Source organism: Castor canadensis, chromosome 14, assembly GCF_047511655.1.
Source record: "Castor canadensis chromosome 14, mCasCan1.hap1v2, whole genome shotgun sequence".
Classification (NCBI taxonomy): domain Eukaryota; kingdom Metazoa; phylum Chordata; class Mammalia; order Rodentia; family Castoridae; genus Castor; species Castor canadensis.
In genome coordinates, this window is record NC_133399.1 from 113,418,654 (window position 1) to 113,437,592 (window position 18,939).

General features: G+C 43.7%; 1 protein-coding gene across 2 annotated transcripts in view; it reads left to right on the top strand.

Annotated features, from left to right (window-relative positions):
• The window catches only part of Csmd1 (CUB and Sushi multiple domains 1), a 1,661,894-nt gene that overhangs the window by 1,543,589 nt on the left and 99,366 nt on the right, over nucleotides 1-18,939 (top strand). For both annotated transcript variants that reach the window (XM_074055299.1, XM_074055300.1), the window contains exon 49: nucleotides 2,387-2,575. In XM_074055299.1, coding sequence (XP_073911400.1) covers nucleotides 2,387-2,575 — 189 coding nt within the window. The remainder of the gene's footprint in view (nucleotides 1-2,386; nucleotides 2,576-18,939) is intronic.

Sequence of the window (18,939 nt, forward strand, 5' to 3'; positions counted from 1 at the left end):
GGAACATGTAACAAAATCCACAGGGACCTCTGCTTCAGAGAGCCCTAGAGTAACGAAGGGATTTACGTCCTTCAGAATCCTTGTCCTGCAAAACAGATGAATAATCAGACTTTTCAAACTGCTGGAATTTATTTCCAATGTGTGGAAATGGTCAGTGTGGAGGAAACCATGGTGAATGTAATTTATCTTGTTTGATCTGTGGCAAATGACTTACTATTCTGCTGACATGATAATTCCTTAAGCAATAACCTCTGCCTTTCGAAGGATATTTTCATTCATTATATAATAAGATCCTCTATTTAACTGTATCAGAAGAAGGCTATAAAATTTCATGTTTTGCCCTTATGTGTGTATATGTGTATATAATATATGAATATAGATAAGCTCTGTGAGATATATACACTCAGATATACGAAGATTTTCACTTAAACTTCATCGATTCTGTGATCTGTTAGGAGTTTGTCCCCAGCAGTTTTAGAGCAATGACTAAATGAAAGTGTCCCCAAGATATTAAATGCGCTCTAGGGAGCTCCAGCCCAGGACGGCCACAGGGCGACACCCTGCGTTGCCAGCTGCCCTTGCTTTACATACTCAAGTCACTGAGCATTCGGACACAAGCACAATATAGGTGATCATCAAACCTGGGTAAGGAGGGAGCAGACCCACAAGGCAAGGACCTGACTTGTGGTGGCTGGCAGTGAATAAACTCCCCCTGTGCAGCTGCGGTCACACCAGGCCAGTGAATGACACAGATGGGGCTGGTGTCCTTCCATAAACCTCAATACCTGCATGCATGTCCCCACTCTACACCCTACTTTTCCCAGGATTGCAGCACTGTGAGGCTGGACATCTTGATTCTCTTAAGGTAGCCAGCAATCAGTGGGCAGCTTGAGGTCATGCATGCCTCTCTCCTGTGTCCTCTGTTCCCCAAGTGCCTGCCATATATACTTCTAGGGGAGTGTAAGAAGAGGTCAGCTGGAGAACCTGGTGATGGGAGAGAAACAGGACCGAGAGGAGCAGCTGTCCAAGTCAAGCTAGGCTGTCATGCCTCTGAGTCCATCCCCTAATAGACTGTGTGACACCATAAGCTATGACGGCGCCCCAGAACTTGTTATCTCACTGGACCTGCCTGGGTGTCCTGAACATTCCTTTCCCACCTCTGGTTGCTCTCACGCTCTTCCTAACCTGAGCATTTTGGTTCATTCAAAGTTTACAAGACTTTGTCTAAAACAACAGGAAATTGGAAAATGCATGGATAGTAGAACAAGGAAGTAAAAGCTTCCTATGACAGTCTGTGGCTTTTCCTATAATAAAAGTCAGGCCATCATACAGAGTTGAAATACACTTCAGGGGCTGACCAGCTAAGCACAGCCATGAAGGGTGCCTTGCCTGGAACCTCGCTGACCATGGGGGCCAAATGATATGTGTCCCAGTGCAGTGGGACTCCCCAGAAAACATCTTCTGTTACTAATGAAAGGTGCACCTTTCCCTGGAAACCCACAGACCACACGTGTGTGCTTAATCCATGGATGCCCCATGGGGAAGTGGGATATCTAAAACATCTTTCAGAAGGAGCCAAGAGTTCTCTGTTTAACCTCCTCTGTTACCGTTTTGGTTTATTTGGAGGAGTGTAAAGGATTTCATGCTTCAAGGGACTAGCCTTGCAAGGATAAAATAAGTTTCTTTCTCTAAATGTGTGAATAACATGCAGAGCCTTTTGGCCATTGAAAAGTTGTAACTTGTGTGGGTAAGATTACCTCACAGTTAAAAAGTCTTCCTACAAAAGGGTGATTAATGCTATTGTAAGATTTTTATTCCCCTGAAGTAGTACATTTTCTTTGAAGATTTTACTCAAGTTTCACATGTTGAAAAAGAAAGTTAAAATCTAAATCATCCTACAACCCACAAAGTCCACTAAACAAGGAAAAGGTTAATTGTCTCGATGGAAAAAAGTTTATATTCTCCAATACTCTTTATTTTAATAATTTTCTAAAAACCGTAGGGTAAGTTTTTGTTGCAAACATGGTACGTTGAGCAGTAGGTAGCTACCATTTCTTGTGCGGGTGATGGATAGGCTGGATTTGTGAGTCATCAGCCTGAGCGCGCTGAGAAAGGGCTCAGTGACCCCCTCACATCAGGGGCCATGCTGCAGTCGGGATTTGGCCTCACGCTGGCTCACAGCTGCAGGTCTCTTGGACTTCACAGTGAGAGACTGGACTCTTGGCTCTAGGTCTTTGGGATGCTTCTTGGAACAAGCTTACTGCTAAGTGCTCATTTCCTACTTTTAAAAACTAGAGCCACTGCATCTGTGTCCCCCTCCCAAGGGCGATGCCCCGCTTTGCTGGCTTCTACTGACTTATTCACAGGCGTGTCTGTGTGTCCACAGCCCCTTACTGCAGCCTGACTCCCACACTGCGAAACGGCGGGGTGTTCAACAGGACGACAGGAGCAGTGGGAAGCACGGTGCATTACTTCTGCAAGCCTGGTTATCGGATGATTGGCCACAGCAATGCCACCTGCCGGAGGGACCCTGTTGGCATGTATCAGTGGGACTCCCTCGCACCTCTCTGCCAGGGTAAGACAAGTGTTCTCTACCCCTAAGCTTGCTCTCCTTGCATCATCTTTATTTTCGTCATACTCCAAAAAATGAGGCAAGCAGTGACTGAGCTTGATGGTAAGGAAGGATTGAATGGTGGTTTGTATCAATGCACCACGATGCACACATTTCTGACGGGGACACTGGCTTCCTCTAGCTCTGCAATTGGGACTCGAGGCTGAACATTCAAATCAATACTCCAAATATTTTTTCTTGAGCATTGTGTTAATTGAAATAATCTGATGCTGAACAATTTATTTTCCTTTACTCTTTCCTCTAGCCATAAGCTTTACGTTTGATTGTCTTTTGGTCATTTCATTCTAGGACTCGTTAATGTTGCTTTTAGTACCTCCTGCTTTCTTTTCGCATTTTATCTATTCTAAGCATAAAAACCAAGTTTGCAAGTGAAGCATTTTAATTCTAACCTAAGGGTTTGAAGTCATGGAATTTTCAGTTTTGTCTTGTGAGGTTTACATTCATAATGGAATTGATTAGTCTGTGGAAATTAATTATGTTGAGTGGAGCTCCATGTGGGCTTCCTCATTTCAGTTTTCATGAGATATTAGATTTTCTAGGATGGCTTTATGAGATGGAAATAGATAGGAATTGCACTTGTCAGTGTCTATAACCGTGACAACTTGATCAAATACTTAGTTTGCACTATTTACATTTTACTTCCAGAAATTCTTGTGCAATGTAACATAAATGTGGAGATAGATTCAAGAAGCTTGTCTTATTAGGACTGGTGACTTTTTTTCCTTTAAAAGAAACCTACCTTTTCTTTTAGAAGACATACTTCTTATTGCTTTAAGATTCTCTTCTCATTGCTTCTCTGATTCTCTGTGTATGGCATGGAGCCACTGCTGAAGAGGCCAGTCTCTTACTCAGGTGCACTTAGTGACATTAGGAACAGAAGGCCAGTGGCACAGCAATGTCCCCAACAACTGCCTAGAGTCAGAAAAGGGGTCAGAGTGGGACCCCAGAACCCAGGAGTCCTTGAATCATGTCCACTAGAGGCTGAGTGACACAGAGCCTTAGTGGATTGTGCCCCCCAAGACAGAGCTTGCAAAAGGCACTGGCAGGGACCTTCATGGAACATGGGATGAGATGTGCCGTCCAGGCAGCTGTTGGTCTGACTTCCTGATGTGTGAGTTCCTCAGAGCACTGCTAACCAGGTGGGGAAAGGGCCAGTTTTGTGGGTGCATGGTGAGGAGGAGGGATGGGAGTCTGGAAATGGTTGTTGGGAAGTCTTCACCCCCTCTCCTTTTCCTGACTTGCCTGTGATTACCTAATGCCAAGAGAAGTGATCAGAAGAGGTGCTGAAAACCAGCCCCATTTGAAGTGCTCAGTGAGTGACCAGCGTGTCACTCCTCTGGTGGAACCTCACCAAGAAGCGATGATCACAAGCAGCGATGCGAGAATCACAGGGCATGTTCTAGAAGGAAAGTTGGACTTTCGTCCTTCGGGTTTTTCCTCCTGGAAGTCAGTGTCCAGCATGAGTTTGCTCTCTGGCATCAGATCTTTACCTGACATCTTCCCACGACTTCCCGCCCTCTCTGGTGACTTTCTTGATAACCAGGGAGTCAGCATGGTCTTGCTCTTTCTCCACACATTTCACCTGTATTTGTTTATTTTTTAGTTTTTAGGTAGTACTGGGGATCGAACTCAGGGCCCTGTGCTTGTTAGGCAGGTGCTCTACCACTTGCCCACGCTCCCAGCCCTTTTTGCTTTAGAATATTTTTCAGATAGTGTCTTGAACTTTTGCTCTGGTTGACCTCAAACCATGATCCTCCTTATCTGTACCTCTGAATTACCTGGGATTACAAGAGGGTGCCACTATACCTGCCCTACGTGTTCACATAGAGGGACCTTAGAACAATCCAGCTTAACGTAATATGTGTGCTTACATGGTGGCACATAAAGTTAAAACATACTGTTCTAGCATCCACTCCTTTTTCATACCTGGTCTGTGTTTAAGCCAAATTATTTCTTGCCAAAAAATTCTACTTGAAACTACCAATTCTGGAAGTAATCTCTGCTTTAGACACTCGAATTCGTTCACAAAGAAGAGTTCTTTTTAGTCGTTTCTTAGATAGTCACAATTTGTGTACAGTCGCACCTTAACTATAATAATATTAAAGTGTTTTCATCAGATTGTAATGTTTAAAATAAAGCAAGCATCGTAGAAAGTGGATTTTGGGGAAGTTCTTTTAATTATGTGGTATAATTAAAAATTTTTAAATAAAACTGAACCTTAAAAATCAAATTTAAAAATAAAATTGAGCCTTAAAAAGTTAAAAACGATTGCTTAGACAGGTAAGGTCAGTGAGAACACATTTAAGCAGAATAAAGTTACGTAGCACTTATATCAATTTATACCCCAGAGGTCCTAAAATACTCCTAGCTCATTAACCTGCATTTCTCTAAATACAATATAAAATGCAAGTGTGCCTCGTAGCAGTGTGCAGTGAAGGGAGATTTGGCTTGTGCAGAATCAAGTACTCACTCTTTTGTCACTTCTACAGTGAAGACCTCTACAAAAGCACAGACTCTTGCTCACCTTACAGAAAGCCACCGGTTTACCAGAGGCCTTATGGGTTTTCGGCACTGTCTGTATCCAGAGGATCCATTGCCTGTCTTGTACCTTGTGCCTTTGCTGGGAGGCCTGGGAGTGTCCGGTTCCCCTGGGAAGCTTGGACCATGGGGAGACAAAGCCGCACAATGGCATTGATTTTAACATGCTGCTGTGTTCCTGGCACCCGTGGGCGAGCTGTGCCCAGCAGAGTCTGATGCTCAGATAACACATGTTTTAAATGATCAGGAAGAAGGTGGCATTTAAATTAGTTTAAGTTGCTATGTGCCTCAGTAGTAGTTTTTCATGAGATGTTGGACGCTGTCAGTTCCTTCAGGACCAATTGCAAAGAATAAAATGGGCGCAACTTTAAGCAACCATATTCGGCAGCAGTGAGTTTCCAGTTAGGCAGCCCTGAAACCAATGGTGGCTGGGCTCTTTGGAAACATTTCCTGCAGGCAAGCGTGATGTGGCCGTCTGGGAAGTGACTGGGACTTTATTACTGATACAAATGTGGAAGTACCTTGCGACTTTCGCAGAACTCCTCAAAGGTCATCATAGCTTTTTAATCTTCATTTGAAAATGGGGGCTTGAAAACTGAGCAGAATTTTTAAACATAATTAATTGAATTTATTATTAATTAAAAATACCCTTTTGTAATAGTGGAAGTTTAAAACCTGTATTGCTAGAGTAAATATTTCAATTAATATTTGAAATATTTTCTTATATTTAGAGTCTTTTCTTTATATTTAAATAGTATTCCCCTTAATTTTACAGAAGGAAAAATACAATTGATACATTTTATAACTACATTTGGACCTGAGTTTTTCTCTTCAAAAAAAAATTGTAGAGAGGAATATTATAAAATCTTTCCTAAACAGCAACATTTGCCCTTTAATCAGTGAGCAAGGTCAAGACCTGGAGCCTTGAGGTCATTTCTTGTTGGACCCCAATAAATGATCACCAAACTCCATCTGGCCTGGACACCAAGCAGAGCACTGTCACTTGCAGCCACTTGGCAAATATTCTGGATTTTAAAAGTCAATATTATCTATGACTTCCTAAGATACATATTTCAAAATAATTTTCCCCTTAAGGTATTTACCTAGTGCCACAATCTGTTTGTTTGTTTGTTTGTTTGTTTCCTGCTTTCAATGACTGTTTCAGCAGTGGCCTTAGCAAAGACTGAATTTTGAAACAAATCCTGCTCAGTTTCAGGGTCACAGGGACATTGTGAGGGCTGGGTCCCTCATGCCTCAGAGGTCTCTTCATCCCCCTAAACTAGGTCCCTGCCACGTAAAATGGGGATTTTGATATTTAGCACTCAGAATTACGGAGAAGACTAAACTGAGTGTAGAACCCAGCAGGAAGCATTGGGTTACAGGTGTTTGCTATCATTAGGTCAGGAAGGGGATTCAGGAGACACCTGCTCCAGACCCAGCCTGGATCCTTTGACCCTGTGGTTCAAAGTGACCGAACTGGGACAGTGTCTCCCCAGATGCTTGTAAGGAGCCCTTGGGTTACACACGGCTTCACTACTGGCATCTGAGGAGAAGCCCGTGCAGGCCAGATGCATTGCAGATCACTGCCTGTTGCTTCTCTGCTGGCTTGGTTTTCATCCTCCTCGATAAAGCCAGGCGTATCTTCTGTCCTGCAGACTTCATTTCCCGCCTTAAAGCACGAAACTCTGCCAGGCAGCTGTTTGATTATCAGCACAGCATCCTTAGTCATCTGGAAGAGAAGCCTGAACTAGAGCTGGGATTCTCTGCATTATATCAAAGATGCAGTTGAACTGGTACTGCACAGGGCACCTCTTTCAAGCAGCTATTTATTTAAAAGCTGATTCCCAGAGCCTCGTCTACACAGGAGCTTTTGCTTGGTGCCACCTCTGTCTATTGTTTATTTGTGCTTCGCTAGCATTTCTGCAGGCAATAAAGAGTAGGAAAAATGATCTTTCTCGTAAATTGTTTGATTGAGCTTCTGTTTTTCGCTGGTAAATGGATGGAATTGGAGAACATCATTCTGAGTGAGGTTAGCCTGGCTCAAAAGACCAAAAATCGTATGTTCTCCCTCATATGTGGACATTAGATCCAGGGCAAACACAACAATGGGATTGGACTGTGAGCACATGATAAAAGCGAGAGCACACAAGGGAGGGGTGAGGATAGGTAAGACACCTAAAAAACTAGCTAGCATTTGTTGCCCTTAATGCAGAGAAACTAAAGCAGATACCTTAAAGCAACTGAGGCCAATAGGAAAAGGAGACCAGGAACTAGAGAAAAGGTTAGATCAAAAAGAATTAACCTAGAAGGTAACACCCACGCACAGGAAATCAATGTGAGTCAATGCCCTGTATAGCTATCCTTATCTCAACCAGCAAAACCCCTTGTTCCTTCCTATTATTGCTTATACTCTCGCTACAACAAAATTAGAGATAAGGGCAAAATAGTTTCTGCTGGGTATTGAGGGGGGGAGCGGGAGGGGGTGGAGTGGGTGGTAAGGGAGGGGGTGGGGGCAGGGGGGAGAAATAAACCAAGCCTTGTATGCACATATGAATAATAAAAGAAAAATGAAAAAAAAAAAAATAAAATCAGGTCTTTGAGAAAGACACAGACAAGTCTGCTATGCTAGCACACAGTATTTTAAATGATTGGGAGGGAGCCAGAGAGATGGCTGGACAAAGGATGACTCATGTGGACTGCTTAGAGACTCTTTAATCTGTGTCCAAAAATGCCATTACCCATGGCAACACAATGACAAATCCCCCAGATGCAACTTGAACCCAAAACCTAAGCTATTTCTGTTGCACCACCTGTATGCACTTTAAACATTCTGTCTACCTCCACGGATGGAATCTTTCAGAAAGTTAGCATTCTTTACCTTTGTTTTAAAAAGAAGTAATGAAAATAAAATGCACTATCAAAAGCTAGAAGGATGTATTTGAAGTCCTGGGGTAAAACTTTTTTAAATGAAGTACTTTGTAAGTCTTAACATCTTTTACTTACGAACATAAAAATCACAGGTAATTACGACTTGACTTTATTTTTTATGTGCATATTCATTTGTTTCTACGAAACTATCCATCACTGCGTCATGGAAATCATTCTTTCTCTCTAGAAATTTGGGTTTTTCAGATATTTAAATAACAGAAATTTCTCTAATTTCAAATGTCAAATTACACATTACGATGCATGTGTGTGTAGGGTTATAGAGATTACATGAGCCTCGTTCTAAATTATCAGGATGTGAGTCCCTATGGTCCACAGACCCCAAAAGTGCCAGGTCCCACTGAGCACATCGCACAGTGAAAGCTGTCTCCTCTTCCACTGATCAGGCGATTCCTTCATAAGGAGTTTGAAGTTTCCCTGAGACAGGAGATTAGACTCCTTGCCCCTCCCGGTCTTCACTGACCGTGGCCTCACAGGGGACTTGACTCCTCTGAAATTTGGTTTCTTCTCCTCGAAATGGAGATAGGAATCTGACCTCACCTATTTTGTTTGAGAGATTAAGTAAAAATGTTGGCATGAAATCTTGACCATAGCACCAGGTACCAGCAGGTGCCCAGTAAAGAAGGAATCCTTATACCATGTGAACATCCGTGCCTGTGTGATGGTTTCTAGGACGTGTTTGTTGACTGAGTACCCGGAGGACCATTGTCAAATGTCCAGGTGAAGTCACCAATGTTTAAGAAACTGATCTGCCCACGGAATTCTCTTCTTTTTATAATAATAGAATTGGGACTAGGAAACCTTTTCTCTAAGGGGCCACAAAATAAACGGTGGAGTCTGTGCAATGCAGTCTGTGACAAGGTCTTCACCTTTAGATTTTTCATAATCTTCTCAAGAGGTAAATGCTATCTTTAGCCTTCGGTCTGTGCCCAGCCATGCTGCAGGCTGTTCTGACCCACAGGCTGATGTCTGCTGACCCCTGATGTAACCAACCTGACCAGGATCAGCCCGTGCAGCTCAGCCAGCATCACTTTGACACTGTGCAAAGTGTCAGACATTTTAATGAGCAAGGATTAATTTTCCTCTAGCATATACCGAGGCCCGGCATGCTTATTCACTCAATTAAATAATGCATTTCTTCATCCACGCTTAGCACATGCTAAGCTCCTGCTTTCACACAGCTTCCTGCTCTCCCTGTCGTAATCAGAAGTGAGGTTAATGAATAAAGCAGGATGGTTTGGGAACGTGCAATGCGGCAATTTTCTATAATACCAGCAGCTCCGGGACAAAGTATGCAAGCCATACTTTTCCATAGGCGAGCCAGGAGTCCAGGGCAGAGGAGTGACTGCTGGCATCTGCTGTGTCCCTGGTATGGAAGAAATACCTAGATGGGGTCTCAGGTGCTTCCAAGGACAGGTAAGCATGATATCACAATATCTCAGCAGCAAGCGAGAGGACCTGGTGTTTTTCTTTTACTTCTTCTGCATGAGCAGGAAGGAACGAAGAGTCAACACAGACCTTTCTGGTCCAGCACTTGAAGCTTTGAAAACGATGCCTGCTAAACTAACGAAAGTCAAAGGGCGTGAAGACAGCAGATGCCCCACGCGCAGTCGGAGACACGGGGCACACTGAGGAGTGTGGTGGTCGACCCTGCGCAGACTTTGCCTGGTGAGGTGGCAGTTTGCAGGTGTTAGTCCCTGCAGAAGGAAGAGCTACACAACCTGGGAAGCAGATGGCAGTCCGTGGGGGCCGCTGGGGGGACAAAATCCCTAGGGATTACAGGGAGGACCTGGGGGTTGCTGAGGCAGCTGGCTCTCTAAGATTCTTGAAGTAGAGAAGCATGCGACATGGGAGACAACTGAATGGCTCAAAGTGTTTGCAAAGTGCTGGATGTGACAGGCAGAATGGGCATTTCACCAACGACATCCCAAGGGAATCAGTGATTTACGGCACATGACTCTGAAGTGGGTCTGCACCTCAACTACTCCCACGAAGACAGATGGGTGTGCTTTGCAACGTGTGTTCTCCACCTTGACCTTGCCTTCGTTCCTCTCCTTTCCATTTCAACTCAATTTCCACAGCCCTCTGTTCTCCGCCCCCAGGGGGTCTTAGCTGCCCCATCACTGGGTCCCATAGTGCATCTGTCTCATTATCTCTCATTTTGTTTTCCCCTGTGTCTGCTGTATATTTTTCTTTTTTTTTTTTGGTGGCACTGGGGTTTGAACTCAGGACCTCATGCTTGCTAGGCAGGCACTCTACCACTTGAGCCACTCCATCAGCCCTGTCTATTTCTCTTTGACCAGAGATTCTTAACTCTCAAAACTCTCTTAGCCCCGCATCCTGGGATTCTGACTCAGCCCATCCCATGGAGCCTGCAGTCTGCAGGGTGGACTGTCCAGGTGTACTCGGGCCAAGTGAGCCCATGTGAAGTCCCCATGCCAGACTGTTGCTTCCCAAGGCAGAAGACAGTTCTCATCTTTGACCCTGCAGCATCAGCACAGAGCCTGGATCAACATTGTTAGCAATGTGAATTTTTGGATGAATGAATATGGCTCCATATGCCAACAATTGCTTTCTTTTGTGAGATTTCTAACATTTTAGTGCTGTTGGGAAGAAACACAGCCCAAAATTCAGTCATCAGTGATGTCTTCAACTTTTAAAAATAGCAGTAACAGTATCATAGGAATGTTTTCCAGCAGTTGGGGCATCTCTGAGCACAGTGTAACCCACAGAGCCTGGGATCAGGTGTAGCCCAAGGAACTAAAGTTCAAAGGTTTCCTACCATATGTGTTATGCATTGAATTTGAGATCCTCCAAAGACATTATGTTGTCCTATACTCAACATGTGATCTTATTTGGAGACAGGGTCTTTACAGAGGTAATTGAGTTTAAAAAAAAAAAAAAGATATCATTAGGGTGAACCCTAAGCCAGGATGGCAGGTGTCCTTGTACAGAGGGCAAATTAGGACACAGACAGAGATGCAGACAGCGAAGAGGGTGAGTAGGAGATTCTGGGACTGTCTGTAACTAGGCTGCCTTCGATGAGCCAGGAGAGAGATCTCGAAAGGATATACCCTGCTGATACCCACCTTGATCTTGGACCTTTTGCTTCCAGAGCCGTGGAGAGTAAGTTTCTGGTGTTTAAGTTACCAAGTTTGTGGTGCCTTGTCATGGTCACCAAAATAAGAAAATATATACATGGTCCCCTCTGCACCCCACAAAACATACTTCCCTCCTCCCCGTGTCTCTCACCACACCTCAAACATTGGTTCCTCTGTCTCTTTCCACTTTACTCTTAGCCCACTCCTCACTTCACACCACTGACCCTCCTCCCCTCTGATCGCCTCTTCTACTCTGTGCCGCTCCTCAGTGGTGCCTGGGTCTCCATACCCTGAACTTTCTCTGCCCCAATCCTCCCTCACACAGTCGCCTGTGTCCATGCAGACCTGACCCCAGGTTCCCACTGTGATCCCCCAAATGCTCTGAGTTCCCATAGAACCAAGGAAGCTTGAGCCTGTCCCACCCTTCCTCCACACTTCTCCCGGGTCACACGTCCACACAGAGCTCCCAAATGTGGATTTTTTAGCCCTTCACACACCCTTCTTCCATCTGATCCAGGCTTGATGGATTCCCACAGCAGTAGTGGGTCTTGGCTTCTTCCTGCAGGAAGATCTTTCTTCTTCCCTTTGTGCAGGCCTGGACTCAGGAAAAGTATCCACCAAGGTGCCCTGGGCCTGCAGTTCACACTTACACCTCGCCCCTCCACCACTCCCCCAACCCGGGACGAGACCTGAAAATCATTCACTGTGCCTGTTTTTGGTAATAGACCAAGAGCATACACGAACTTTTCATTGCAATTGTCCTTCCACATGTCACGTTGGGGAAAGCAGTTGAGAGCTGTGAGAGGAATGAGAGCCCCTCCTGGGCCCTGCTTCCCTGTTCTCATCTAGATGTGGCCTTTGTCACCAGGCAAGCTTGGTGACTTAATTATGGATATGTGAATGGAGTACTTGCGTTGAACTCCATGGAGCAGTGTGCCAGCTCTCTGCTTCCTGGGTGTTCCCGTGCCATCTGCACTTGAGTCTGCCGTCTGCCGATGGGTGGCAGTCCAGGAAGATGGACCGTTCAGATGGGAGGTGAAGATTACATTTTGAAATTCAAAAATTGTGAGAAATGATACTCCTGCAGGCTGAAGGTTACTGCTGTATATGCAGCCTGAGTTTTAATTTTTTAAATTAATTTTGGAAAGATATTCTAATATCCCTTGAGTAGACTACTTACAGACATATCTGTCTGTTTGTTAACGCTGTTGGTACCACTAGGACTCACAGTGTGAGCTGTGCTTCTCAGTTTCTGTTACATAACCTGTAGTGATTTTCTTCAAATGTCTCAATATCTTCAAAAGTCAATAGGGTCTTACGGTTTTCTGCAGAAAGTGAAGGGCATTATGTTAGGCAGGAAACTGGCAAAATTTTGAAGCCCAAAATTGAATATTGAAGCAAATATAAGACAAAAGGTAGAAAAGAAAATGTGAACATGGTGGCTGGGAAAATGTTTACACCTTTGGAACAGACAAGAATAAAAGTACACCCCAAATACTAATGGTGTGTTTGATCTCTGTGCACCTGATTGTGACAATTGTGGAGACTGGAGGCATTGGTGACACAGGCTGTGAGGCTTTGCTTCTGGGTAGAAACACAGGGAAAAGGGCAGTCATAAAATATTTCACTTATGAAATGAAAAGTCATGATATAGTTGAAGGAGCAAAACTTCAATTAGCCATTTGGGATTGGAGGCTGGCTTAACCCCTCCTCCCATTAGCTGCCCTTTGGGTAGCTCATTTACTATTCTGAATATCAATGTCCCCATGGAAAACAAAGATAGTAATATTGATTCATTATTAATGTGACGATAGGAATGAGACCAGCTGCATAATCGCAGTGAGTGAAATGAGGAGAGAATCATACAATTCTTAAATATGGATAAGAGTTCACAATTGTGAATGTGTCTGATTCACAGTAGGTTTGTTGTGTGATAAGCCTGTAATGAATTTACATAATTTTAACATATGATGGTATAATAAAGAGCATTGCTATGATTGTATTCATAGCACTGTCTTAAGAAGTAGGTGACAGCATAGCTCAACTCATTTTGAATTTGGTGTGTTGATAATTAAACTGATTCTTGATTTGCTATTGATCTATGTGGGCTTGGACCCCATCATTCAATTCCTCTGAGTCTGCAGCAGGAGGACGTCCCCCTTGGCCTGTCCCACCTCCTTCAGCTCAAGGGAGGACTGAGCACTGAGGAAGATAAAGTGGAACCACTACACTTGCAGTGGAGCCGGGTACTGAAGGCCGCGCCTTGGGGTTGGAACTCAAGGAGGCTGAGAGTCTGGCAGTAATTTAATGTGTGGAAACATCAGAGGAAAGGATAGGGAGTCATGACACCTCCTTTCTGATGCATGACTGGCCAGGATAACTGTTGACGAGGTGGTTTCAGACTGCAGAGAAGGCAGGCTGTCATGCTGTGAGTGGAGTGTCACTGACCAGCTCAGGGCCAGGCACTGGCTCCTGACTGGCCACAGAGCAAGCAAGAGAAAGGAGACAGAGGGAGATTTAGTCAATCAGGCAAGTTCTGAAAACCTGGGTGTATTTCTTAGTCCATTCCTCCTTAATTACACTCTCAACCTTTTTCCCCTGGGTCTCCTACTGAGTATGACTGCGAGAAATTGAAAGTCATAATTTCAAATGAACTCTGGTGCTTCACTCCATGCATTTGTGAGGCCAGAGGACATTTGCAGAAATAAGCTTAAATGTGAGTTCCTAATTTTCTCTTCTCCTTGGTTCCCATTAGCAGTGATGGTCAGAATTGGCAATTTCCATTGTTACTCTTTATTAGCAGATTTCAGTCCATGTACAACCTACAAGCCATTTGACAATTACCATTGTGCCTGTGTTGAAAGACTGCTGCTGATGACTCTAAAACTGTTTTCTTGGGTGTTTTTATTTGAAATTCTTCAGAATTTAGGACAAAGTAATATGAGAGAGTTGTGACTAGCCCAGGATGGAGCGCTCCAGAGCTCACAGTATAATAAATATGGTAATTCACATTGCTCCACCTTCCTGAGAATGGATTTACACTGGCTGCATGGTCTGTTCTGCTGCATTAGGGAAAAGTCAGCACAAATTGGATTCTGGTTTCGGATTTGTTGTGGATTTATTGCAGTTCTTCTTACACATGTCAGCTCATGCTCTCTGACCAACATTGGGCTCAAATGGAACTAAAAACCCAGGATTTTCAGCGAGCTGTGCATTTGAGCGTATGAAAATCGCTGTTTTAATTCATTTTAGTGGTTGAAGAGTGAAAGTTACCTTTCATTGGAGAAGGTATGGAGCTGAGTTTAAGCATCAGGAGACTTGTGCAAGAACCCTGGAACCAGGAGCCCCTGCAGGCAGTGTCTGCAACCCTGTACTGCTTTGAATTATCTAGCTGCAAAGTTAGAGTAAACCTCAGGCATGAGGTTGCAAGTTCACACATTATCATTACTTTTTAATTTAAATGACAAGCTGTCATTTTCCAGAGTTTGCATGGATCATATGACACACTAAGGAACCACTGGCCAGTTTAGTGGGTGGCATCTTCTCAATTGCAGGAACTCTGTTCCACTGTTGGCACTTCTGAGAAGCCCTCAGCCTCGGATTCTCTCACTTCTGCTACTTTTCCACTACCACCAAGGAAAGTAGTTTCTCAACCCTGTTAATGTTTCTGACTTATCGCGCTTAAGTACACTCTTAATTTCCTTTTGTATTTTGAGAAAATCCTTAAGGGATGAGTTGTAGGCTATCAATCTTCCTATCTCTCCTCAATCTGTCTTCCTGTCCATCCACCCATGCATGCATGCATCCATCTGTTTAATCTACCTCTCATCTATCTAGCGTTCCATCAGCTATCACCGTGTATGCATTTAGTTGTCTCTCTGTACTTTTTCTTTTGGTCATTGCTGTTGTTTTCTGGTAGACATTCATTGGCTTGGTTTATGAACTGAGAATTTCCGAGGCAATTTCCTCTGTAGATGTGTGTGGGAATGCTCTTCTGACTCTGAGCCCCTTTACATACTGACTGTCCCAGTGAGTGACAGACCAGTCAGACTGATGGAGAAGGAAGCCTGGGCACAGCTCTGCAGCAGTGTTTTCTGGTATGGACACAATAGTCTTCTTACAGTTTTGTTCTTTAGTTTTTACTGTTCTGCCTGTCTATACCTTGGATATAGTAGAAAAATGGAAAGGTTTTCTGTCCTTTATTTTGATACTGACTTCAGTGCTCACTTTATTGAGATCCTAAGTTGGCAGTTGCTTAAACTCATTCCATATATTTTTAAAGAACCAGAATTACATTTCCTAAAAGAGCCAATAAAGCTTATCTGGCAAAAATGTATGGTGATTTGTAATTGTCAACCATTAGAGAAATCAAGGGACATTTTCATTCTCAGTGTCCAACTTTTATGGTTCTCTTTCCACTCATAACAACCTTTGAAATGTGGGTCCCGAGTTTATTTTCTCTTCATGTCCTTTATTTGTTCTTTTCTCTTCTTTTGTTGTAGTTGTAGGGTTTGAACTCAGAGCTTCTCACCTCCTTGGCAGGTGCTCTATCACTTGAGTGAGTCACATCTCCAGCCACTGTTTTGTCATTCTTACTCAAATGTAGGCAAACCTCCACGTCAAAGGCTTGGAGAATTTATTTTATGTCAAAGTCCACTTTGTTAAGACATCTGCAGTAGCTTGTGTCCTGCAGGAGACTTCTTGACCTCCCCATAGTTGTTCACTTTTTCACCTGTAAGTAATGGAGGATGAATACGGAGAAGCATGAAGTGAGAGACAACAGTTATTGTTCCCTAATTGTGTCCTAATGCTCATGCAGCTGTGTCGGGGAGCATTTTCACTTTTTTATTGTGACGAAATATGCAAGACACAAAACTTGCCATACTAACCATTTTAAGTGTGCAGTTTGGTGGAATTAAAGTATTCACAGCGTGGTATTGCTATTACCCCTTCCACCTCCAGCACTTTTTCGTCTTGTAGAACTTACACACTGCACCTGTTGAATGGCAGCTCCCCCTCCCTTCTGAGCCTGGAAATTGATATTTTCCTTTCTCTCCATGTGAACTAATCCAGGTATGTCATCTAAAAAGAACCACACAATTCTGTCCTTTGGTGACTGGCTGAAATAGGTTAGGTTCTTTGTTCACTATCAGAACCAATATGTGCGTCTATAATTGACTATTGTTAGAGAGTACCATCCTCAGCTACTTCAAGATAGATAAAGATAGGCATCAAATTGCAGATCCTATGGAAATCCCTGCAATGTGAGCATGGTCCTTCCATGAGCCCTCAGAGTGCCGGGCTGACTGCTCCTGAAGCAGGGGTCTTTGGGCTCTGTAGGAAAGCAGCAGTACCAGGAGGTCTTTGGGCTCTGTAGAGCAGTGACAGTAACAGGACCAGAGTGCACAATGGTTCTTCACATCTCTCCATCTTGTTTCTTTGGGCCCTGGTTTTTTAATTGAATGTAGCTTTGCTTTGCATAGGAGATGAAGCAATTTTTACTGCCTTTGCCTACCTGTGGGATTCCCCGGTAAACATTCTGGAGGCTCCGTGTACCAGCCAGAGCTCTTGTTTCATTAGGCATTTGTATGATGACCCTGTTGGGACATACGTCTTCTAATAGCATTTTTGTTTCCTTTAAAGTAAGTGCTTTTTCTTTTCTTCCTTGGGCTGTGATGTGTTCAGTACTTTCAATGGGTTTAGAGTAGTGTAAGGTCCTTCTCAGCTGCATCAGGTCTCCCTGCTTCATTGTTCATTCCAGAATCACCTGGTTTTCAAAGCTGTCCCTCTGGTTGCTTCAGTGTCTGTGGAACCCAACTCATTAGTTCCTTCTCTCTGCCCTCACTTCAGGAAGCCATCTTCATCTTCTTGCCCCCTTCAACAAACCAGGGACATTTCTGCTGCTAAGTCTGTGTTCCTTGTGAGTGCTGGGAACCACACTGTCCATGTAAACTGAGCAAAACCAATGTGACATGAAACACCCTAGTGGTCCCGGGCAACCCCAGTCCCCACCTTCTCACATGCTGGATTTTCCATCTCAGCCGCAGCTCATTGTTGATGCATGGTGGATGCAGCTGAGCTTTGAGTGGGAGGCTGGTTAGTGTCTAATTATTCTAGGAAAGGACTTGAGAAATCAGGAATATTACCATTTGTTCTCAAATTCAATACTGCCTTTATATTTTTCGGAACCATACTTGAAAATTTAATTCTTACCTATTGAGGACTGACTGATTGATTAACTGCTTATGGTTGGGCACCGAAATAAACACAGATATCAGTTTGGTGAGATATGGCAGGTGTTATTCTGTGGACAGTGCAGGAGAGGATCCAAGAGACACCTGCCATGTGAGACCTGAGCAATGGCCATGGAAACTGTGCGATTTGCAGAACCTCTGTAATGTTCACTTCACTGAGAAGTAATAAAAAAATGGATTCTACTGTTAGGGGTCCTGGAAGATCAAATTAAGTAAAGCAAGTAAAAGTACTTTTCACCAGGCCAGGGATTTGTTTTGGTCAGCAGTTGCTAGATATTGCATCAATAAAGGTGACAATGTTGAAAGGTGCATTTCTCAGCGACTGCATCCGTCTGCCACCTACCTTGTGGACAGTGCTTGTGGTCTGATCTGTCCATAACTACAGAAGCTCCAAAAACTAATATGATTGAGAAGGCTGCTGGCCCTGGAATATTCTGGATTGGGTGTCAACCTCCCCCCCCATAGTTGATCCTTAGTATCCTAATTTCTGTTGCTGGTGGCCTGAGAACTCTGAGACTTCCCATCAAAAGTGTCCTCTGCATGACAGAAAGAAACTACTGGTCCTATTTATTCAATTCTTAGTTAATGTTAGTCTAAAGACCTGAAGAATGCCTTTTCAGAATTACGTTGGAAGGAAAGTTACATCTTCTCATGACAAAATAATGAACTACAGAGGAGGTGATGGCTGTCCGTGGACAGTGAGGGTCTGAAGGTTCGGGTAACTCCATCAATTTCCCCAGTCACAGGTCCACGAATAGGTCTGAATTTGTGCTCTTTCAACCATTTCATCCTGTTTCCTACATTGTGTTAGTGTCAACTAAGCAGGCGTTAGTCACAGCATGCATAATTCCCACCTGCACATGTGCACTTTGTGATCATGGTTCTGCGCCAACGCTCACGTCAGGTGACACCTGAGGACAGACATGACACGAGTGACACAGGTATCAGGATTTGCTCTATGCTCCAGGGACATTCCTTGACGCTTAAGGTGCACAAATTGCTTGAAATCAAAGTTAATAATGGGATCGTATTACTTGTTTAGACTTCTAGAATGTGTTGTTATTGTAATTGTGTGTACTTACAGAACACAGTGCGATGGTTCGATGGACATAGACAGTGTGTAACAATAGATTAGGGCAGTTATCATTTCTCGCTCCTTGGACATTTTCTGCTAAACATTTCATGAGCACATAATTGTCTTACAGACTTACAAGGAATGGTGACATCTACGTATATGTATGGGCGTGCAGTGACCAAATCAGGGTTATATTCACTAATCTCTTTGGTGGCATTTCAGTGACATGGCCTTTATAATACGGAGAACAGATACTTTTTTTTTGCTGTGGCACTTACAAAAGTCCTTAGGATATATCAAATGTATCATATGTGGATTTACCCCCTCCACCATTTTCCTTTACCTCCCCTCCCATTCCTGGAACAATTTCAACTGTTCTCATTTTTCCATTTA